Genomic DNA, 24467 nt, shown 5'->3' with positions numbered 1-24467 from the left:
TGGCCCGCGTGGGTCAGCTGATCGCGCACTGAGGGTGCGATCCCGGGCTCCCCATTCCTTCCTGGGGCGCCTCCCCGGCCCAGGGCCAACTGGGTCCCGGTGTCGGCAGGCCTGGGGTCGGCGACGGCTGCTCTTTTCGTTCTGTCGCCTGCCCGATGGACGAGCCTCCCGGGAAGCCCCTCAGCTGTGAGGAGAAGGAAAAGGTGCCAGGGGGTGCGGGAAGGGCGGACGCAGGACTCTGACCCCGCTTTCCCAGGGTTTTAGGCCTGGCTTTGTGTCCTCGGCAGTCCGAGGGCAGCAGTATCATCTGACCACCCCCTCCTCTTAGGGCTGAGGGGGCACAGAAAATGAAAATGTGGAAATAGCGTGGTGCTCACGTGGTGGCGTTTAAAGAACAAATTTCATTACAGTAGCAGCGCATTAATACAATGTGTAACAGTTTGTAGATAAAGCTGTATCGACACCCTTGCTCCTCCCCCCTCCCACACCCTCAATCTTTACTTCTCCCCCCGGACGGCCTCAAGTAAATCTTTTAAGTCTGATACTTCCAGGTCCTTTCGTGTGTTAATGTGGGTGGTGGAGGAGGGGCGTATCCCTAACCACCAAAAAGGAATCCTATGTATATTTTTTGGAGAAGGGAATGTTCATAAATGGTATGCTCTGAATGGTTCTGCAGGTTCCGTTTAGCTTTCCTGTCAGGACATGTTTATCTACCTTGCTTTCTTTTTTAAGTTCTAGACAGTATGTTGTAGTTTGGAAGTGCCCTCGTTTTGTTTCTTTTTTCTTCCTTTTCTGTTTTTCTTCTTTTTTGAGACAGAGTCTCACTCTGCCACCCATGCTGGGGTGCAGTGGCGCGATCTCGGCTCACTGCAACCTCCGCTTCCCGGGATCAAGCGACTCTCCTGCCTCAGCCTCCCGAGTAGCTGGGATTACACGAACCCGCCACTGCACCTGGCCTTGGAAGTGCCCTTGCTTCTTTAGACTGTACTTTACTGATAGACTTTTAGGATGTTTCCAGCTTGTGCTGATGTTATTCTTATCCTGGCTTACCTTCTGGTGGAGGTGAGAAAGATCATTTATAAGTAAACAAGATAATCCCCAGACATTGATAAGATTGGTGGGAGGCCAGTCTCCCTGGCTCACGCCTGTAATCCCCGCACTTTGGGAGGCCGAGATGGGCAGATCGCTTGAGCTCAGAGTTTGAGACCAGCCTAGGCAACGTAGTGAAACCCCGTCTCTACTAAAAATACAAAAATTAGCCGGGCGTGGTGACGCCAGCCTGTAGTCCCAGAGGCTCAGGCCTCAGAGGCTGATGCAGGAGAATCGCTTGAACCAGGGGACGCTGAGGTTGCAGGGAGCTGCCGAGATCGCGCCACTGCACGCCAGGCTGGACGACAGAGTGAGACTCTCTCTCAAAAAAAAAAAAAGAAAATTCCGTACGGTTGGCAACTTGTCTAGTAGCATGTTTTGCACATAGGTTTTGTTTTGTTTGTTTTTGAGACGGACTCTCGCTCTGTCACCCAGGCTGGAGTGCAGTGGCTGGATCTTGGCTCACTGCAACCTCCGCCTCTCAGGTTCAAGCGATTCTCCTGCCTCAGCCTCCCGAGTAGTTGGGATTACAGACGCCCAACACCACGCCGGGCTAATTTTCGTATTTTTAGTAGAGACAGGGTTTCTCCATGTTGGCCAGGCTGGGTTTGAACTCCTGACCTCAGGTAATCTGCCCGCCTTGGCCTTCCAAAGTGCTGGGATTACAGATGTGAGCTACTGCACCCGGCCTTTTTTTTTTTTTTTTTTTTTTTTTTTTAGGCAGAGTCTCGCTCTGTTGCCCAGGCTGGAGTGCAGTGGCGTGATCTAGGCCCACTGCAACCTCCGCCTCCGGGTTCAAGCAATTCTCCTGCTTCAGCCTCCTACAGGCACCCACCACCACACCCGGCTCATTTTTGTATCTTTAGTAGAAGCAGGATTTCACCATGTTGGCCAGGCGGGTCTTGAACTCTTGACCTCAAATGATCCACCCACCTCAGCCTCCCAAAGTGTTGGGATTACAGGCGTGAGCCACTGCGCCCAGCTGAGTAGGTCTTTTTTTTTTTTTTTTAAAGGCATGTATGGAGGATGGAAATCTTGATTTTTTGTTGGTTGAAAGATGAGTATAGCTAAAAAGTTGCTAAAAAGCAGAAAAACCGAGGCTGGCTTTGCTGCTGAGAGAATCCTTTGAAGCAAAGAAGCCAGAGAGACGAGGGAATCTAGGCTTTCAGAGAACAGTAATTTGATTCAGCCCAATTCATTTATTTATTTAATAAATATTTGTTAAATGCCTACTGTGTGCCTGGCTGGAGATTGAGCAATGATAGCTCCAACCTCACTGGCCTTCTGCGTGTTCCTCAAACGTAGGTAAACTATTCCACTGCAGAGCTTTTATATTTGTGGTTCCCTCTGCCTGGGGTACCGTTCCCTCTGATCTTCCCAAAACTAGCTCCTTCCTCATTCAGTCTTAGGCTCAAATGATAGTCAAAAATGCCTCCCTGACCACTGTAACTAAAGTAGTCCCTGTCAGTAGGCCAGTAACTCTCTCATATCACTCTGTTTATCTGTGTATTTTTTTACCTTGTAAAATCATTTCTGTTTGTTTTCTTATTTATTATCTGTCTCCCTCACTGTATGTAAATTGCATCTAGAATAGCATCTGGAGCACTAATTGACACATAGTGGGTATCAATTATTATTCCAGGTACTAGAGATACCTGGACCATTAACGGATAAATAGAAGATTCATTTGTTGAGTGACTGAGGATGGCAGTTCCTGCTACCTTCAAGGATCTGGATGATGGGGAGAAACAGAGAACATAGTGTGAGAATACTGTGGTAAGGAAAGTACAGAGGACTGGTAGAGTGTCTAACCTAGATTTGGAGAAGGACCTAGAAGTCTATCCCAGGGAAATAAAAATCTAAGCTAAGGTTTGAGGAATCAGTAGGAATTGGCAAAGGAAGGACATGTTCCAGATGATAGGAACAGGTTATGCAAAGATCCTGAAATGGTCAGAGCTTAGTGCTTTTTGAGAACCAAAAGTAGATTGTTATGGACCAGTGCTACTCCCTGCTTCTTGCCAAGGGACCCCGCCAAGCACTGCATCCCTTCCCTCTGACTCCACCTTTCCACTTGCCCAGTATTGTTGGTGTTTTTCTTCTTCCAGTTAAAGGAGAAATTAGCATTCTTGAAAAGGGAATACAGCAAGACACTAGCCCGCCTTCAGGTAAGTGAATCGTATTCTCAAATTAAGGTGTTATAGTACAAACAATTTAAAAACAGTTCTTGACTCTATAAAACTTTAAAGAAAACGTATTTCTGGGGCTGTTTTTGTCTCCTCTAGCGTGCCCAAAGAGCTGAAAAGATTAAGCATTCTATTAAGAAAACAGTAGAAGAACAAGATTGTTTGTCTCAGCAGGATTTCTCACCGCAGCTAAAACACTCAGGTAAATCTAGACCATTCACTTATGCCTGCTTTATTATTCATTTCCCAGGTATATGTTGGCTATTGTTCTTTTTCCCACAGTATGAAGATAATGACTAGCAATAGATGCTTTAATTTTAATTTTAATTTTATTTTTTTGAGACAGAGTCTCACTCTTTGTCACCCAGGCTGGAGTGCAGTGGCACAATCTTGGCTCACTACAACCTCCACCTCCCAGGCTCAAGCGATTCTCGTGCCTCAGCCTCCCGAGTAGCTGGGACTACAGGCACGTGCACTACCACACCTGGCTAATTGTTATATTTTTAGTAGAGATGGGGTTTCGCCATGTTGGCCAGGCCGGTCTTGAACCCCTGGCTTCAAATTATCTGTCTGCCTGGGCCTCCCAAAGTGCTGGGATACAGGTGTGAGCCACTGTGCCCAGCTGCAATATATTCTAATTAACATAAAATTCATATGCCGTAAAATCTATAGTCTCTATTTTCAGTTAGACTGTTTATTCTTTTTCCCTCTCTTGCTCTTTTTCCCTCTCAATTTTCAGAAATTATATTTATTGTTTAAATATTAGAAAGGTTTTTTGTTTTGTTTTGTTTTTATTTTGAGACAGAGTCTCACTCTGTCATCAAGGCTGGAGTACAGTGGCTCGATCACAGCTCACTGCAGCCTCCACCTCCCGGGTTCAAGCAATTCTCCTGCCTCAGCCTCCCGAGTACCTGGGACTACAGGCGCACACCGCCACGCCCAGCTAATTTTTGTATTTTTAGTGGAGACGGGGTTTCACCATGTTGGCCAGGATGGTCTTGATCTCCTGACCTCGAGATCTGCCTGCCTCAGCCTCCCAAAGTGCTGGGATTACAGGTGTGAGCCACCGTGCCCAGTGAAAGGTTTTTTTAAAAAATGTAAGTATATAATATGAACAGAGAAAAATTCTAGGTGAAAATATTCTAAAAACAATGGTCAATTCTGATGTTTAAATTCAAGTAGTTTATAATCATAAAACTGAGGGGTTATTGAAATGGGAGTGTTATTAAAATTACTTGAGCCAAGGGGGAAAATAAAGAAAGAAATACATGAGATAGAAAATTAGTTGAGATTTAGAAGTTAAGAGAAGAGATTGTGTGCTAAAGAATACTCTGTTTGTTTAAAAAACATTTTTAGCACAATGCTGTTTGTTTATATGTACTTAAAATTTCATAGATTATTAGAATTTAAAAAATTAGAACTTTTAAAAATATGTACAGTATGGAATATGTACAGTTCCTTTACATACTCCATCAGATAGTAGAAGTAGTCAACACCTTGAACACATTCCTCCTAAAGGTAACAGTGACCTTACTACTCACAGCCTAAAAAATAGGTTTATTTCACCTGTAAATTCATCTGCCTGAATGAAATGTCACTGATTCTTTCTTAAATAAATGTTTAGTAGTATTTATATATAATAGGTTAAAAATGAGTATTTTTTGTTTTATTTTATAAGAAAAATATAAGTTATATACATTTTTTTCCTCCTCAGAACCTAAAAATAAAATATGTGTTTATGACAAGTTACACATCAAAACCCATCTTGATGAAGAAACTGGAGAAAAGACATCTATCACACTTGATGTTGGGCCTGAGTCCTTTAACCCTGGAGATGGCCCAGGAGGATTACCTATACAAAGAACAGATGACACCCAAGAACATTTTCCCCACAGGGTCAGTGACCCTAATGGTGAGCAAAAGCAGAAGCTGCCAAGCAGAAGAAAGAAGCAGCAGAAGAGGACATTTATTTCACAGGAGAGAGACTGTGTCTTTGGCACTGATTCACTCAGATTGTCTGGGAAAAGACTAAAGGAACAGGAAGAAATCAGTAGCAAAAATCCTGCTAGATCACCAGTAACTGAAATAAGAACTCACCTTTTAAGTCTTAAATCTGAACTTCCAGATTCTCCAGAACCAGTTACAGAAATTAATGAAGACAGTGTATTAATTCCACCAACTGCCCAACCAGAAAAAGGTGTTGATACATTCCTAAGAAGACCTAATTTCACCAGGGCCACTACAGTTCCTTTACAGACTCTATCAGATAGCGGTAGTAGTCAGCACCTTGAACACATTCCTCCTAAAGGTAGCAGTGAACTTACTACTCACGACCTAAAAAACATTAGATTTACTTCACCTGTAAGTTTGGAGGCACAAGGCAAAAAAATGACTGTCTCTACAGATAACCTCCTTGTAAATAAAGCTATAAGTAAAAGTGGCCAACTGCCCACAAGTTCTAATTTAGAGGCAAATATTTCATGTTCTCTAAATGAACTCACCTACAATAACTTACCAGCAAATGAAAACCAAAACTTAAAAGAACAAAATCAAACAGAGAAATCTTTAAAATCTCCCAGTGACGCTCTTGATGGCAGGAATGAAAATCTTCAGGAAAGTGAGATTCTAAGTCAACCTAAGAGTCTTAGCCTGGAAGCAACCTCTCCTCTTTCTGCAGAAAAACATTCTTGCACAGTGCTTGAAGGCCTTCTGTTTCCTGCAGAATATTATGTTAGAACAACACGAAGCATGTCCAATTGCCAGAGGAAAGTAGCCCTGGAGGCTGTCATTCAGAGTCATTTGGATGTCAAGAAAAAAGGGTTTAAAAATAAAAATAAGGATGCAAGTAAAAATTTAAACCTTTCCAATGAGGAAACTGACCAAAGTGAAATTCGGATGTCTGGCACATGCACAGGACAACCAAGTTCAAGAACCTCTCAGAAACTTCTCTCATTAACTAAAGTCAGCTCTCCTGCTGGGCCCACTGAAGATAATGACTTGTCTAGGAAGGCAGTTGCCCAAGCACCTGGTAGAAGATACAGAGGAAAAAGAAAATCAGCCTGCACCCTGGCATCAGATCATTATGAACCACTTTTGCCAACTTCTAGCCTGTTGGTTGTTAACAGGTCCAAGGAGGAAGTCACCTCACACAAATATCAGCACGAAAAATTATTTATTCGAGTGAAAGGTAAATCAAGATGTGTTTGATGATGATGATGATGAAGGTTAACAATTACTATTTGCCTGGCACTTCCTTTTCTTTTCTAAAAAGTGACAGGGCCAAGTGTGGTGGCTTACGTCTGTAATCCCAGCACTTTGGGAGGCTGAGGAACAGAGTGAGACCCTGGCTCAAAAAAATTTAAAAAAATAAATAAATTAAAATAAAGAGACAGGGGCTCACTGTTGTCCAGGCTGGAGTGCCGTGGTGCAGCCTCTATCTCCTGGGCTCAAATGTTCCTCCTGCCTCAGCCTCCCAACTAGCTGGGACTACTGGCATGTACCACCATGCCCGGCTAATGTTTTTAAATTTTTTGTAGAGGTGAGGTCCTGCCCTGTTGCCCAGGCTGATCTTGAACTCCTGGCCTCAAACAATCCTCCCACCACAGCCTCTCAAAGTGCTGGGATTACAGACGTGAGCCACTGTGTCCAGCCTGCCTGGCACTTTCTAAATGTTGTACAGATACTAACTCATTGAATCATCACAGCAGTCCTACGTGAGGTAGAATCTATTTTCATTCTCACTTTACAGGTGAGGAAACTAAAGTACAGGGAGATTAAAATAACTTTACTTAATCTAATTAAAATCACAGAGCCAGGATTCAAACCTGGCGGTATGGTGCCAGAGTTCACTAATAGAGCTGAAACAATTCAACACTGAAAAGGAAAATGTATTGGTTGTTTACGTAATATTACATATTCAGGTTCAATACAATTCTTTGGGTAGAAGCTTCACAGCTAACATAGAAAGTGTTTTTGAAGTAAAATGGAATGTGTACTAGAGGAAGACTCTATGTTGGGCTTGGTGGCTCACCCCTGTAATCCCAGCACTTCGGGAGGCCAAGGTGGGAGGATTGCTTGAGCCCAGGAGTTTGAGACCAGCTTGGGTAAAATGATGAAACCCCATCTCTACAAAAAAAAAAATAGAAAAATTAGCCAGGTGTGGTGGTGTATGCCTGTGGTTTCAGCTACTTGAGAGGCTGAGGTGGGAGGATCACTTGAGCTCAGGAGGTTGAGGCTGCGGTGAGTTGTGATTGCACCACTGCACTCCAGTCTGGGTGATAGAGCAAAACCCTCTCTCAAAAAAAAAAAAAAAAGACTAAGACTCCACTGACTATCTCTTTTAGAAGTCATCATGTAATGAAAAGGCCTAAGCAACTTTTTTGGATAAAACATCTAATGCAGTGTCTCTAAGGCCTCCAAGGAACACAGGATTTTGGAGGATGGGCAGCAAGGATACATTGTAATTTAAACTTTCAATTCATTTACTGAGAATTTAATCATATCTGATGAACTAAGCACAAAATCTGGGTAATTCATTGTGGCTCTAAACTAGGGATCAGCATACTTTCTAGAATGGGCCAGATAGCACAGATTTTAGTCTTTGTGCTCTGTCTCAACTACTCAGCTATGTGCCAGAGCAGCCAGTCAACTTGTAACTGTGACTGTGTTCCAACGCACCTTTATATGCACTTTACAGCCAAGTTCCTAAAACAAAAAAACAACTTTATGTGCAAAAATAGGTAGCAGGCTGCTCTGTACCATTGGACATGGACTTGGTCTATAAGCTATGACTAATTAATCCAAAAATAATAATTGTGACTTTTCATCATCTTTTAAGCGAACAAGAATACAAAGTCATCAAAAAGTAGGCAATCCAGTAATCTAGAAATACTGTTTTTTACACAGTAGTTTTTTTTTATTGTTGTTGAGACAGAGTTTCACCCTTGTTGCCCCGGATGGAGTGCAATGGCGCTATCTCAGCTCACTGCAACCTCTGCCTCCCAGGTTCAAGCGATTCTCCCACCTCAGCCCCCTGAGTAGCTGAGATTACAGGTGCCCACCACCACACCCAGCTAATTTTTATATTTTCAGTAGAGATGGGTTTTCGCCATGTTGGCCAGGCTGGTCTCGATCTCCTGACCTCAGGTGATCTACCCACCTCGGCCTCCCAAAGTGCTGGGATTACAGGCGTGAGCCACCAGGCCCAGCCAGTAGTTTGAAATAGTCTGCTATAATTGTAGTAACCTGCAGCTACATTTAAAAACTTTTTTTCTCAAGGTGACATTCACGTAACAAAATTAACCATTTTAAATTAAGTGAACAAGTCAGTACATTTACAGTGTTGTGCAACCACCACCTTATCTCATTCTAAAACATTTTCATCACCCCTAAACCCCATACCCATTAAGCAGCTGCTACCCATTTCCTCCCCTGACCCCCTACTTCATGCCTGGGCAACCACCAGTCTGCATTCTATCTCTATGGATTTACCTATTCTGAGTATTTCATATATATGGAATCATACAATATGTGACCTTTTGTGTCTGGCTGCTCAGCATAATGGGTTTGTTTGTTTTTGAGATGGAGGGTCACTCTGTTGCCCAGGCTGGAGTGCAGTGGCACAATCTTGGTTCACAGCAACCTCCGCCTCCCAGGTTCAAGTGATTCTCCTGCCTCAACCTCCTGAGTAGCTGAGATTACAGGCGCCTGCCACCGTGCCTGGGTAATTTTTGTATTTTTAATAGAGACGGGGTTTCACCATGTTGTCCAGGCTGGCCTCAAACTCCTGACCTCAAGTGATCCACCTGCCTTCAGCCTCTCAAAGTGCTGGGATTATAGGTGTGAGCCACTGAGCCTGGCCACTTAGCATAATGTTTTTAAGGTATGTTTCTGTTGTAACATGCATCAGTACTTTGTTCCTCTTTATGGCTGACTAGTATTCCATTGTATGTATATACCACAGTTTATTTATGCATTCATCATTGAGGATATAGCAACATTTTGAATGGTGTGGGATACCATTTGCAATAAGAGCAGTAAATTGCTACTCAGGAGGCTGATGTGGGAGGATTGCTTGAGCCTGGGAGGCAGAGGTTGCAGTGAGCCAAGATCTCGCCACTGCACACCAGCCTGGGCAACAGAGTGAGAACTCGTCTTGAAACAAACCAGCAAACAAAAAGCAGTAAATTACTCTTTGCTTCAAAAGGGGACTAAGTTTTCCATAGTGAGAAGAGCCAGCATTTTGTAGACCATACTCTGGCAGCCTGTTGAAACCACAGTTTTAGAGGTAGGAAAGAATGTAGGTATTTTTAGTTCACTTCCCTTATGAGAGACAATGAGAAAAGGGAAAATGAAATAAATCGATTTGCCTAAGGTTTCACTGCAAATCAGTGGTTGAGTTGAGACTTGTCCTCAGTCCCTTCTCCTAGTTAATACTATTGACCATACACTGTTTTGTTTCGTTTGGTTTTATTTATTTATGTATTTATTTATTTATACTGTTGGCCATACACTGTTTTGTTTGGTTTGGTTTTATTTATTTATTTATTTATTTATTTTTTGAGACAGAATCTCACTCTGTTGCCCAGGCTGGAGTGCAGTGGTGCAGTTTCAGCCCACTGCAACCTCCGCCTCCCGGGTTCAAGTGATTCTCCTACCTCAGCTTCCTGAGTAGCTGAGATCACAGGCATGCACCACCATGCCCAGCTAATTTTTTTAGTTTAGTTTTTTTTTTTTTTTTTTTTTGAGACAGAGTCTCACTCTGTCACCCAGGCTGGAGTGCAGTGGCGCGATCTCCGCTAACTGCAAGCTCCGCCTCCTGGGTTCACGCCATTCTCCCGCCTCAGCCTCCGGAGTAGCTGGGACTACAGGCGCCAGCCACCACACCCGGCTAATTTTTTTTTTTTTTTTTTTTTTTTGTATTTTTAGTAGAGATGGGGTTTCACCATGTTGGCCAGGCTGGTCTTGAACTCCTGACCTCAAGTGATCCGCCTGCCTCAGCCTCTGAAAGTGCTGAGACTACAAGTGTGAGACCCCATGCCTGGCCTTATTTTTTTAAATTTTTATTTATTTATTTATTGTTTTTAAAGACAGTCTCACTGTGTTGCCCAGGCTGGTCTGGAACTCCTGGGCTCAAGCAATTCTCTTACCTTGACCTCTGAAAGTGCTAGGATTACAGCTGTGAGCTACCATACCTGGCTAGCAATACACTGTTTTGGGTAGTGCAGAAAAATAGCTGCTAATTAATCACTAACTCATGACCGTTGTTTGAACCCTTCGCCGAAGTTTCTGAGTCATGGATGGGAAAAGTAATGAACATTTTTTAGTATATTTGAGTTTAGAAGCTCACTCTTTGTTGGGTATTACGTTTAAGAATGGTTTAACATGTTTCTTTGATAGGACTTCATTGTAAACATTAAGTTCATTCTGGGGAAATTAAGGTTCATTAAAATGTTTCTTTTAAATCTAGGAGATCCTATTCTCTTTGTCATCAGTGCAACAGATTGTCTGTTTTGTTGGGTTTTGTTACTATTTTGTGACTTATTTTTCTTCTTTAGGGAAGAAAAGTCGTCATCAAAAAGAGGATTCCCTTTCTTGGAGTAATAGTGCTTATTTATCCTTGGATGATGATGCTTTCACGGCTCCATTTCATAGGGATGGAATGCTGAGTTTAAAGCAACAACTGTCTTTTCTCAGTATCACAGACTTTCAGTTACCTGATGAAGACTTTGGACCTCTTAAGCTTGAAAAAGTGAAGTCCTGCTCAGAAAAACCAGTGGAGCCCTTTGAGTCAAAAATGTTTGGAGAGAGACACCTTAAAGAGGGCAGCTGTATTTTTCCAGAGGAACTGAGTCCTAAACGCATGGATACAGAAATGGAGGACTTAGAAGAGGACCTTATTGTTCTACCAGGAAAATCACATCCCAAAAGGCCAAACTCACAAAGCCAGCATACAAAGACGGGCCTTTCTTCATCCATATTACTTTATACTCCTTTAAATACGGTTGCGCCTGATGATAATGACAGGCCTACCACAGACATGTGTTCACCTGCTTTCCCCATCTTAGGTACTACTCCAGCCTTTGGCCCTCAAGGCTCCTATGAAAAAGCATCTACAGAAGTTGCTGGACGAACTTGCTGCACACCCCAACTTGCTCATTTGAAAGACTCAGTCTGTCTTGCCAGTGATACTAAACAATTCGACAGTTCAGGCAGCCCAGCAAAACCACATACCACCCTGCAAGTGTCAGGCAGGCAAGGACAACCTACCTGTGACTGTGACTCTGTCCCGCCAGGAACACCTCCACCCATTGAGTCATTCACTTTTAAAGAAAATCAGCTCTGTAGAAACACATGCCAGGAGTTGCATAAACATTCCGTCGAACAGGTACAATCCATTTCCTCTGTGAAATTTTCTCTGAAGGAATGAAATGCCTTAGTGAATGTAAACAGCATGACTTGCTTGCGCATTGGGCCTTCCACGTTTAAGAATGGTTTGACGTGTTTCTTTGATATGATTTCATTGTAATCATTAAGTTCATTCTGGGGAAATTAAGTTTCATTAAAATGTTTCTTTTAAATATGGGAGGTCCTATTCTCTTTGTTATCAGTGAAACAGTTTGCATTTGGAGCTTTGCTGCTGTTATAAGAGGAAATAAAGACAATACGAAGTAGACATTTTGATGAGTGGGTAATGCAGGCAGACATTATACATAAAGTGTAGACTAATGATGTAACTTTTGTTTTCACAGACTGAAACAGCAGAGCTTCCTGCTTCTGATAGCATAAACCCAGGCAACCTACAATTGGTTTCAGAGTTAAAGGTCAGAAGAATATTCTCTTCCAGCATCTCGTGTCTTACATATGAAAACTTTAATGAATTGAAAAGAATTCAGTCATATAGCTTCTTGTTCTTTAATACTATTAAAGATATTGGTAAACAGATTCAGAAAAACAGATTTGGATTGGTTATTTTTCCCAATATTTACCTCTGTTTATGTTTTGAGCTCTCCTCTTAAAGTTTCTATGCCAACCTATTGGCAAGAACAACTTAGGCTAAGTAACTGAACTTCATGTCTAAATCTAAGTTAGGGAGCTGGGCACGGTGGCTCACCCCTATAATCTCAGCACTTTGGGAGGCTGAAGCGGGCTGATCACTTGAGGTCAGATGTTTGAGGCCAGCTTGGCCAACATGATGAAACCCCATCTCTACTAAAAATACAAAAATTAGCCGGGCGTGGTGGTGGGCGCCTATAATCCCAGCTGCTAGGCAGGCTGAGGGAAGAGAATACTTGAACTGGGAGACAGACGTTGCAGTGAGCCAAGATCTCACCACTGCACTCCAGCCTGGGCGAGTGAGACTCTGTCTCAAAAATAAAATAAAATAAATCTAACAGGCATTTTGACGGAGTGAAATGAGAGTTATTCATGCCTCTCCTACTCAAATGGTGTAATGTTTCTGGAAGAATCACTTATGGCGATTTATAAGAAAATGGGGAGCAGTTCTAGTGGTTAATCTTTTCTGTGCAGTGTGGTAATTGAAAATGTTGCATTACTAAATGTCCTAGGTGTAGGGTTGAAGATGGGGGTGCAGAAGCTCTCCCAGAGAATCACTGGTGTGAGGGAAAACACTTCAAATCCACATAAAGTTTTTCCTAGTTACTGGCTATGTCACCTTGGACAAATTGTGTAACCTCTGAGCCCCAGATTCCTTTTCTATAAAGGATGCATAGTAATACCTATGCTCTGTTTCGGAATTTATTCTTGAGTCAATTTTAATAACTTATTTTATTTTTTGAGACAGAGTCTGTTGCCTAGGCTGGAGTGCAGTGGGGCAATCTCCAATCTCCACTCACTGCAACCTCCGCCTACAGGTTCAAGCAATTCTCGTGCCTCAACCTCCATAGTAGCTGGGATTACAAGCGTGCGCCACCACGCCCTGCTAATTTTTGTATTTTTAGTAGAAATGGGGTTTTGCCATGTTGGCCAGGCTGGTCTTGAACTCCTGACCTCAGGGGATCCACCTGCCTTGGCCTCCCAAAGTGCTGGGATCACAGGCATGAGCCACCATGCCCAGTGTCCTAATAACTTAGTCTCTTAAAGAATCAACTATTTCGTTCATATTTTCAAATGTGTAGGTAAAAAGTTACTTCTTATAGATTATTAAAATCTGTGTATATGCAATTAAGCCTCTCTTCCCCATTCTCCCATTTCTAAATTATTGTTTTTCTACATTAGACTCGAGAGTTGGCCATTACGTGGGTCTTCCAAACAAACTAGTTTTTGGTTGTATTGATTATTAATTGGGTTGTGTTTTTTTTTTGTTGTTGTTTGGTTTTCTAGTTCATTTATTTCTGTTTTTATAATAAACAGGATAACTGTAAATAATTCCTTCCTACTTTTTTTTATTGTTCTTATTTTGTTCTTGTACTGACTTCCTGAGCTGCATGCTTACTTGATTTTAATCTTTCTTGTTTTCTTAAAAATGCCTTTGTGATTATGATTTTTCTTGGAAATTTCCAAATTTTCTTGGAAATACTGTTTTGGCCACGCTCTGTGGTTTGATACATAGTGCTCCCATGGTCATAATAGTAGATAGTATAATGTATGTTGTTTCAATGTTACTCCCTCCGAGGAATAACATTGAAACCTGTAGTTTCAGCCCATGAGTGGTTCATCAGGATGTTTAATTTTCAAATGGATAAGTTCTACAGAATTTTTTTTTGTGGTTATATCTGAATTTATTCCATCTGGACCATACATTTTAAAATCTTTCATGGGCCGGGCACGGTGGCTCATGCCTGTAACCCCAGCACTTTGGGAGGCCGAGGCGGGTGGATCACTTGAGGTCAGGAGTTCAAGACCAGCCTGGCCAAATGGTGAAACCTTGTCTCTACTAAAAATACAAAAATTAGCTGGGTGTGGTGGCGGGCGCCTGTAATCCTAGCTACTCGGAAGGCTGAGGCAGGAGAATCGCTTGAACCCGGGAGGCGAAGGTTGCAGTAAGCCGAGATTGCACCACTGCACTCCAGCCTGGGTGATAAAGTGAGACTCAGTCCCAAAAACACCCAAAAATTAAAATTAATAAAATAAATAAAAAATAAAATCTTTCATGATGTAAATTTGATAGGCATTTTTTTAGGTACATAAGAACCACAAAGCTCTTTCTTTTCATCTGCATAAGATTTAAATTTTACATACCTACTGTTTCATTGAATTATAATTCATCACTTTGCATACTTATGCTTTGCATAAAACAGCACTCGAGTGCCACTTTAACAGAACTGTTGCCATTGTGTCAGAATCCTTCAGGTTCCTGTTCCGTAGATGTGAGTGCCATGTTTTGGGAAAGAGCCGGTTGTAAAGAGCCATGTATCATAACTGCTTGCGAAGATGTAGTTTCTCTTTGGAAAGCTCTGGATGCTTGGCAGTGGGAAAAACTTTATACCTGGCACTTCGCAGAGGTAAGTGGGAATCTCGAGCTGAAAGAGATCTTTGCAGCCATTTGCCTGATAATGTAGATGGGCAGCTTACCAAAATTGGGAGCTATGACCATGCAAGGCAGAACAGAGATGAGGTTTTTTCCCCAACATTTTATTATGAAAAGTTTCAAACATCCAGAAAAGTTGTATACTGAGCACCCATATACCCACCATTCTAGACTCTACCATTAACATCCTGCTTTGTTCGCTTTATCACAAATTTTTGTTTGTTTGTTTGAGACAGGGTCTCACTCTGTCATGCAGGCTGGAGTGCAGTGGCATGATCATGGCTCGCTGCAGTTTCAACCTCCCCAGGCTCAGTAATCCTCTCACGTCAGCCTCCCAAGTAGCTGGGACCACAGGCATGCACCACCATGTCTGGCTAATTTTTTATTGTATTTTTTTCTTCTTCTTTTTATTGAGATGGAGTCCTGCCTGTCACCAAGGCTGGAGTGCAGTGGCATGATCTCGGCTCACTGTCAACCTCTGCCGCCCAGGTTCAAGGGATTCTTGTGCCTCAGCCTCCTGAGTAGCTGGGATTACAGGTGCCCACCACCATGCCTGGCTAATTTTTTTGTATTTTTAGTAGAGACGGGATTTCGCCATGTTGCCCAGGCTGTTCTTGAACTCCTGACCTCAGGCAATCCGCCTGCCTCAGCCTCGCAAAGTGCTGGGATTACAGGTGTGAGCTACCACACCTGGCCTATATTTTTTATGCAGACAGGGTTTTGCCATGTCGCCTGGGCTGGTCTTAAACTCCTGGGCTTAAGCCATCCGCCTGCCTCAGCCTCCCAGAGTGCTGGGGATTACAGGTGTGAACCACCATGCCCAGCCGATCACAGGTTTATCTAGATATGGGTTTTTTTGTTTGTTTGTTTGTTTTTGGAGACAGAGTCATACTCTGTTGCCCAGGCTGGAGTGCAGTGGGGCGATCTTGGCTTACTGCAATCTCCGCTTCCCGGGTTCAAGCAATTCTCCTGCCTCAGCCTCCCAAGTAGCTGGGACTACAGGCGCCCACCACCATGCCCAGCTAATTTTTGTATTTTCAGTAGAGATGGGGTTTTACCATGTTGGCCAGGATGGTCTCTAACTCCTGACCTCAAGTGATCCACTCGCCTCGGCTTCCCAAAGTGCTGGGGTTACAGGCATGAGCTCTACACCCAGCCTAGAGACGGGTTTTTACACTAGACCTGTTGGAGGAGCTTAGAATTTTATGTCTATTCTGACTTTGACACTTGCTGATATTTATACTCCTTGCCCTTCACCAAGGCATTATTTTGCTTCTTTTCTACATGTATTTCCTTCTGGTCTTTTCCCACCATCATATACATCTTACATGCTTGCAATCTTAGTGTGCTTAAAATTTTTAGATCTGTCTTTTCTCACCATACATATAAACATTTTTCTAGCCAGGCGAGGTGGCTCACGCCTGTAATCCCAACACTTTGAGAGGCTGAGGTGGGTGGATCACCTGAGGTCAGGAGTTCAAGACCAGCCTGACCAACATGGTGAAACCCCGTCTCTCCTAAAAATAAAATTAGCCAGGTGTGGTGGCGAATGCCTGTAATCCCAGCTACTCGGGAGGCTGAGGCAGGAGAATCGCTTGAACCCAGGAGGTGGAAGTTGCAATGAGCTGAGATCGTGCCATTGCACTCAAGGCTGGGCAACAAGAGTGAAACTCCATCTCAAAAAAAAAAATTTCCTTGTTCCTGTAGAGTCTTCATACTTGAATATACCTCATTCTTGCTCTCCAAATATATACAACATCTAACACTGTGCTTTACACAGAGGTGCCCAATAAATATTTGTTCAGTGAACATAGATATACTTTTAAATGGCTGCATAAATATTATTTTCATTCACATGCCAAAATATACCCAATTATTCCCCTATTGTTAGAATTATACCTTGCATTAGGTAAATGCTCAGTAAACACTATTATGCATATAGTTTATTTAGATTTACAGCTAATAAAAAGAGTTTTCTGAGCCTTCAAATGATGAAAATTATCCTTGTACAGTGAGAATACAAAAGAATGTGATAAATTTTGGAAAATCTGGATTAAACAAAAATGAAACAACCAAGCATAATTTTTGGCTGCTTTGTTTTATTTAGGTTCCAGTATTACAGATAGTTCCAGTGCCTGATGTGTATAATCTCGTGTGTGTAGCTTTGGGAAATTTGGAAATCAGAGAGATCAGGTATGTAATTCCCAAGGAGTGATTTGTTTTTCCTTCATCTTTGTCTCTGTCAGCTGGTTTTAAGTGCAGGTAATAACCTAGGCTTGAGTCTTGAAAGAATCTGAAAGATCTAAAGAGAGAGAGATTTGTTTAAAAAAAAATCAATAGAATGACATCCCTGACTGAAGTTTCTATTTAAAATGTGAACCTAGGCTGGGCGCAGTGGCTCACGCCTGTAATCCCAGCACTTTGGGAGGCCAAGGAAGGTGGATCAACTGAGGTCAGGAGTTTGAGACCAGCCTGGCCAATGTGGTGAAACTGTGTCTCTACTGAAAATACAAAAATTAGCCTGGTGTATAGCACCTGCAGGTGCCTATAATCCCAGCTACTCAGGAGGCTGAGGCAGGAGAATTGCCTGAACCCGGGAAACAGAGGTTGCAGTGAGCTAAGATCGTGCCACCACTGCATTCCTTCTGGATGACAGAGTGAGACCTTGTCTCAAAAAAAAAAAAAAAAAAAAAAAAAAAAAAGGCCGGGTATGGTGGCTCACACCTGTAATCCCAGCACTTTGGGAGGCCGAGGCAGGTGGATCACGAGGTCAGGAGTTCGAGACCAGCCTGACCAACATGGTGAAACCCCGTCTCTACAAAAATACAGAAAAATTAGCCAGGTGTGGTGGTGCGCACCTATAATCCCAGCTACTCAGGAGGCTGAGGCAGGACAGTCGCTTGAACCTGGGAGGCAGAGTTGCAGTGAGCCAAGATTGTGCCACTGCACTCCAGCCTAGGAGACAGAGCAAGACTCTGTCTCAAAAAAAAAAAAAAAAAGTGAACCTAGTCCTTTAATATTAAAAGGTTACTCCTCACATCACCCCATTTTTCCTTATATTTGGCTTAGGGCATTGTTTTGTTCCTCTGATGATGAAAGTGAAAAGCAAGTACTACTGAAGTCTGGAAATATAAAAGCTGTGCTTGGCCTGACAAAGAGGAGGCTAGTTAGTAGCAGTGGGACCCTTTCTGATCAACAAGTAGAAGTCATGACGTTTGCAGAAGATGGAGGGTAAGAAAAGCATTGATTGATTTTTAACTATTAGATGAAGAATGATTTTATCACAGGTTTCAGAGAAAGTTGGGTAACTAGGATCTCGTTTTTCTGTGCTGGGGGTGTAATATAAGCATGTACCGCATCAACACTAGGCTATGACATAGAAGCAGGTTAGTGAGGTGGAAGCCAGACATGTCAGGGATGAAGTCAAAGAAGGTGAGAGGCTCAGCAAATGTAGTTTGTTCTTCAGTCTTCTTTGAAATCTGTGTGTCCCTTAAACGTTAGAAATACCTCTGCTGGGCACAGTGGCTCATGCCCATAATCCCAGCCCTTTGGGAGGCCAAGGCAGAAGTTTGAGCCCAGGAGTTCAAGACCAGTTGGGGCCACATAGCGGGGCCCCATCTTTACAAAAAATTTAAAAATTAGCTGGGTGTGGCAGAGCATGCCTTGTGGTCCCAGCTACTAGGGAGTCTGAGGTGGAAGGATCACTTGAGCTCAGGAGTTCAAGGGTGCAGTGAGCTGTGATCACGCCACCACACTCCACCTTGGGCAGCAGAGCGAGACCTAATCTTAAACACACACACACACACATACACACAAATATTTTTAAAAATATAGAAATACCTTAAGGTCCTAGACCCTTCCCTCGTTCCACACACTTGTGTCCATTGCTTCACTGACCATCTTGGTGCTGACTACTTGCAAACATACATTTCTACCTCTGAGCTCTTTCTTGAGCTCTAGACCTGCAGGCCTATTTATTAGACGTATTGGGGACACCTTAAATTCAAAATGTTGCAAACTGAACTTACAGCATCTTCTCTATTATATACTCATTACACTTTATTTTTATTTTTCAATTACATTTCATTGTTATTCATCTATCTTCTAAAAATGGAGGGCAGGGAACTTTGGCTTATTTATTCATGATCTGTTGCAGTAATCTAGGCAAGAGATGATAATTGTTTGCTTAAATTAGGGGTATGTTAGTGGAGATGGGAAGAAGCAGACAGATTTCTGAGAGATGAGAAGATAAAATTACTGGGACTTGGTGATTGACTAGATTGAGAGGAAGGAGAGAATATCAACATGGTAGGGTTGGTCACTTGAGTGGTGACCAAGCTCGAAATGTGGGTATTATCCTTGTCTCCTTCCCCCCAGTCTAGGTGGTCACTTGAGTGGTGACCAACCCTGAAACTTGGACATTAGATGGTGATGCAATTCATTGAGATAGGAATGCAGAAAGAAACAAAAGGTTTATAGAGAAAGTTAACAAGTTTAATTTTGAATATAATGAATTCGAGGTGCTTGCAGCATATCTAAGTAGATATTATGAAAGTAATATATGTTCATTGTAGAAAGTTTAGTATACACGTTTTCTGGGTTAGATTTTTTTTTTCCTGATATTAGGTTAGTTTATATTATGCATAGTTCAACAATGCGGAGAAGGGCTACCTAGAGACTGCTTTAGTGCAAAGTACTGACTTTTCATACTGTTTTAATTACAGAGGCAAAGAAAACCAATTTTTGATGCCCCCTGAGGAGACTATACTAACTTTTGCTGAGGTCCAAGGGATGCAAGAAGCTCTGCTTGGTACTACTATTATGAACAACATTGTTATTTGGTAAGCTTTCCCTCTAGGTCCTCAGTTCCCTCATCTGTAGTATGAGGATATACCTCTAATTTTACAGGGTTGTTGTGAAGATTAAATAAGAGAGTATGTGTAAACATGATTGTGGTTTTGTGTTGCTGTTGTTGTTGTTTTTGTTGTGTTTTGAGACAGAGTCTCCTCCTATCACCCAGGTGGGAGTACAGTGATGTGATCTTGGCTCACTGCAACCTCTGCCTCCTGGGTTCAAGTGATTCTCCTGCCTCAGCCTCCCGAGTAGCTGGGATTATAGGCATGTGCCACCATACCCAGCTAATTTTTGTATTTTTTAGTAGAGATAGGGTTTCATCATGTTGGCCAGGTTGGTCTTGAACTCCTGGCCTCAAGTGATCCACCTGCCTCAGACTCCCAAAATGCAGGGATTACAGGAGTGAGCCACCATGCCTGGCTAATTTTTGTATTTTTTAGTAGAGAAAGGATTTTGCCATGTTGGCTAGGTTGGTCTCGAACTCCTGGCCTCAAGTGAACTGCCCGCCTTGGCCTCCCAAATTGCTGGGATTACAGGCATGAGCCACTGCACCCGGCCTGATTATGGTTTTTTTATCAGATACTATATACTTGACTTACCAACAACATCATATTAATTGAGACATAACCAAAAAAGATCAGTCTGAGTAGACTATTTAAAACTAAATGGAATTCTGTTTTCAAAGATGTACACTTCTTTCTGCTTTTGGTTAGTGGTTGAGTAGTTTCTGTCAGACCAACTGTCTACCTTCGAATAACTATACACTCTGGAAAAAATACAAAAAACAACTTTCTAAAGGCACCAGAGAACAAGAAAAAGAAGAAACATAGTGGAGGGGTTTCTCCCTTTAGGTGAAGGGAATGGCGCTAGGCAACATTCCTATTACGGCTTTAAGCTAGGGGGCAAGGCCCACTCTGCTCACTGGGTGACTGGAAGCCTAATAGAAGATCTTCTGTCCCACTGGCTTAGAGAACCAAAGGACAGAGTTCAGGGTGATTGCAGCTGCTAGAAAGGGAGGGGAAAAGTCCTAAAAAGGAGAGAGCAAAAAATAAAAAAAAGAACCCTAAATTCTAGCTATAATGTTTACCTAAATATTTGATTGACCCTTTAAACTGCATATTCATAGGTCAGACTGCTTGGAGTCTGGTAAGACTGAAAGCAGCTCAGGTAAGACTGAAAGAACGAATTTCAGTTTCGGCATTTGGAGTTCAAGTTCAGCCAAGTTAACTGTTTACTAGGACAGACAAACTTACAACCAAAAAAATCAGGGCCGGGCACAGGTGGCTCATGCCTATAATCCCAGCACTTTGGGAGGCCAAGGCAGGCAGATCACTTGAGGCCAAGTGTTTGAGACCAGCCTGGCCAACAAGGCAAAACCCCAGCTCTACTAAAAATACAAAAATTAGCCAGGCGTGGTGGTGCACACCTGTAATTCCAGCTACTCAGGAGGCTGAGGCAGGAGAATCGCTTGAACCCAGGAGGCGGAGGTTGCAGTGAGTCAAGATTGCGCCACTGCACTCCAGCCTGGGCGACAGAGCAAGATTCTGTCTCAAAAAAAATAATAATTTTTTAAAAGTCAATAGAATTGTATTTTAAAAGTACTTAACCATATTGTCTGGCACATAGGAGGTATTCAGTAAATGTTTCCTTTTTAAAAAATATTTTTAAAAAGAAAAAACATCAGTGTTTGTCAGAGGAACCTAACAGAATACAAAGTTTTTGCAACATATTAATATCACTGTAACTAGGATACAGTCCAAAGTTACTCAGTATACAAAAAAAAAGTGTGGCGTCTCTACTAAAGATACCCCATCTCTACTAAAGATACCTCGTCTCTACTAAAGACACAAAAATTAGCCAGGCCTGGTGGTGCGAGGCTAAGGCAGGAGAATCGCTGGAACCTAGGAGGCAGAGGTTGCAGTGAGCCGATCGCGCCACTGCACTCTAGCCTGAGTGACAGAGTGAGACTCTGTCTCAAAAAAAGAAAAGAAAAAAGTGTGATCACAGGAACCAAATTAACAGATTTGTGATAGAGAAACCATCACAGGATTCCCCAGCCATCTCTTTTCTGACTACAGGGAGAACCATACCCAGCCACAGGCACTTACTTGCAAGTTTAATTTGTATTAGGAGAATAGATTGATTTTTTTTCTTTTCTCAGAAGCCTTGTCTATTAACTGTTTCCTTAGGGCCAGAGTGGGTCTTGGTAAGAGGAAGTTATGATATTAGTGTGACCACTACCCTAGCTCTTATGTACCACCCAACCCTAACCTTTTTTTGTTTTCTTTTTTTTAAACACTATGGTGACTTACAACCCTAACCTTCTAGGAATAAACTAGAAAAGTATGGCCCTTGAGAGAAACGTTGTGCCCTTCCCACCAGAAAGCCTCTGAAATTTGACTATGTTCTGATCTGCCAGAAGACCCTGCTTTCAGATGTCCTGTTGTCTAGGGTAGTGCTTGGCCCACTTGGAGCACTTTCACCAGGGTTTCTGCCGAGGGGTGTTATTTGAGGACGGTGCTCTTCCAAAAGTTGTCTTTTCTATTCTTTGTGCTATTTCCATAGTCCACACCTTCATTATCTGTCTCCTGAACTGTTAAAATAATCTAGTAGTTCATCTCCTTGCCATTAATCAATATTCAAACTTGATATATTTTTTAAAATTTTTTTAGACTATGTCTTACTCTCACCCAAACTAGAGTGCACTGGCATGACCATAGCTCACTGCAACCTCGAATGCCTGGGCTCAAACGCAGGTCATTTTTTATTCGACTACATTGTAAATACTCTTTCTTCAACTCTACCCTCATCCCTCAAAAGAAAACCTTTACAGGGGCCCATGTTTGCTTTCTTTCAGCTTTTATTTCCCCAGTGCTCTAGTACAAAAATGTCCTCTCCAGCTCTGCCATCCTCCTTTCCTCCCTTTTTCCTTCCCATCTCTCAGTTGTACCCTTTTTCTATAAGTAGTCCTTTGGCATTTCGTATATAAGAGGTCACAAAGGAATTTGAGATTGGGGAGGGATTTCTTTCTGAAACAGAGTCTCACTCAGTACCCAGGCTGGAGTGCATGGGCATGACTCACTGCATTTTGAGGTAGCTCACTGCAACCTCAAACTTCTGGGCTCAAGGAATCCTCCCACCTCAGCCTCCTGAGTAGCGGGACTGCAGGCACACAGCATCATGCCCTGCTAATTTTTAAATTTTTTGTAGAGATGAGAACTTGATATGTTACTCAGGCTGGTCTTGAACTCCTTGGCGCAAGCAATCCTCCCACTTCAGCCTCCCAAAGTGCTGAGACCACAGATGTACACCACCATGCCTGGTTAATTTTTCTTTTTCTTTTTCTTTGTAGAGGCAGGGTCTTGCTATTTTTTCCAGGCTGGTCTTGAACTTTTGGACTTAAGCAACCCTCCCACCTCGGCCTTCTAGAGTGCTGGGAAGTTGGGGAGGGATTTCTATACTTGGCTTCTAAGTTCCCCTTAGGGGATATTTTCACCCCCACAGTTACCTTGAGTTCTGTTGTACTATTCCAGCCTTCATTGATGTTTCCTTCTCCGAATTCATACTGCCTTGGTTGTTTTTTTGTTTTTGTTTTTTTGAGAGAGGGTCTCAGTCTGTTGCCCATGCTGGAGTACAGTGGCATGACTATGGCTCACTGAAGTCTCAACCTCTCAGGCTCAAGCAGTCCTCCCACCTCAGCCTCCTGAGTAGCAGGACTACAGATGCATGCCACCAGCCTTGACTAATTAAAAAAAAAAAAATTTTTTTTTTTTTAATTTTTTTTGTAGAGACAGGGTCTTCCCATGTTGCCTAGACTGGTCGTGAACTCCTCAATGCAAGTAATCCTCCCGCCTCAGCCTCCCAAAGTGCTGGGATTGTAGACATAAGCTGCTGCACCTGGCCTGCCTTGATTTTTAATTTAGTATTTGCTGCTTTGTGTTGTTTATCCTCTCTCGTTTTTGAAGACAGGTACCATGTCTCATATCTATTCTTGGTGCCTGCCTTAGCTCCATGTTTAGGGTAGTTACTCAAAGGTGTATTAATCATATTGTCTGTCAAAAGCTATTACTTACCTTTTGGGCTCTGTATAATTTTATACTTACATGTAGTATTTGTTCTTATTTAACTCCTGATTTGTTAGATGTCTCAAGTGATTCATGTTATACTCAAGTGTCAAGTGGCTTTTTTTGGAAACTATGCTGAAGGTCTAAATATTTCTTAAGCTTGGCCGGGCACGGTGGCTCACGCCTGTAATCCCAGCACTTTGGGAGGCCGAGGTGGGCAGATCACGACAAGGTCAGGAGATGGAGTCCATCCTGGCTAACACGGTAAAACCCCGTCTCTACTAAAAATACAAAAAATTCGCCAGGCGTGGTGGTGGGTGCCTGTAGTCCCAGTTACTCGGGAGGCTGAGGCAGGAGAATGGCATGAACCCGGGAGGTGGAGCTTGCAGTGAGCGGAGATCACGCCACTGCACTCCAGCCTGGGCGACAGTGAGACTCCGTCTCAAAAAAAAAAAAAAACTTTCTTAAGCTTAATGTTTACAATGAAGTCATACCAAAGAAACACGTTAAAACATTGTTAAACACTGAGGGGCCAGTGTGTAAGGAAGTCTTGCTGTCCATATTCACTGAGAGATTTCATTTAATATCTTCCAAACATTCAGTAGGTATCTGGGTCTCTACTTATGTCCCATTCTCTGTGAGAGATGCAGAGATGAATCAGATATGAATCCTGGTCCCAGGGCCCCTATAATCTAGTAGGTAAATAAGATGCCTTTACAATCAAAGCCTACAATTTCAGTACAATCCTTTTTACAATTCACATAAGGTCAAAGTGATTTGGGATTTGAG

General features: G+C 42.6%; 1 protein-coding gene across 5 annotated transcripts in view; it reads left to right on the top strand.

The window, feature by feature from the left end:
• The first annotated feature begins 1 nt into the window (after nucleotide 1).
• Nucleotides 2–24467, top strand: part of PALB2 (partner and localizer of BRCA2) — a 37548-nt gene continuing 13082 nt past the window's right edge. For 3 of the 5 annotated variants that reach the window (XR_010152314.1, XM_016929636.4, XM_510877.6), the window contains exons 1-10: nucleotides 2–203; nucleotides 3195–3254; nucleotides 3372–3474; nucleotides 4987–6459; nucleotides 10829–11658; nucleotides 12023–12094; nucleotides 14573–14734; nucleotides 16868–16953; nucleotides 17830–17991; nucleotides 19485–19601. Coding sequence is in view for 4 of the 5 variants with exons in the window: in XM_016929636.4 (XP_016785125.3) it covers nucleotides 156–203; nucleotides 3195–3254; nucleotides 3372–3474; nucleotides 4987–6459; nucleotides 10829–11658; nucleotides 12023–12094; nucleotides 14573–14734; nucleotides 16868–16953; nucleotides 17830–17991; nucleotides 19485–19601 (3113 nt within the window). In the remaining variant the exon portion in view is untranslated. Of the gene's footprint in view, nucleotides 204–2731; nucleotides 2866–3194; nucleotides 3255–3371; nucleotides 3475–4986; nucleotides 6460–10828; nucleotides 11659–12022; nucleotides 12095–14572; nucleotides 14735–16867; nucleotides 16954–17829; nucleotides 17992–19484; nucleotides 19602–24467 lie in introns of all 5 variants that reach the window. The other 2 variants (XM_063796861.1, XM_063796860.1) reach the window with 1 other exon arrangement.

The sequence above is a fragment of the Pan troglodytes genome, chromosome 18, assembly GCF_028858775.2.
Source record: "Pan troglodytes isolate AG18354 chromosome 18, NHGRI_mPanTro3-v2.0_pri, whole genome shotgun sequence".
Taxonomy (NCBI): Eukaryota; Metazoa; Chordata; class Mammalia; order Primates; family Hominidae; genus Pan; species Pan troglodytes.
The sequence above is the reverse complement of the archived record's forward strand: the minus strand, read 5'-3'. Positions and strand labels throughout refer to the sequence as shown.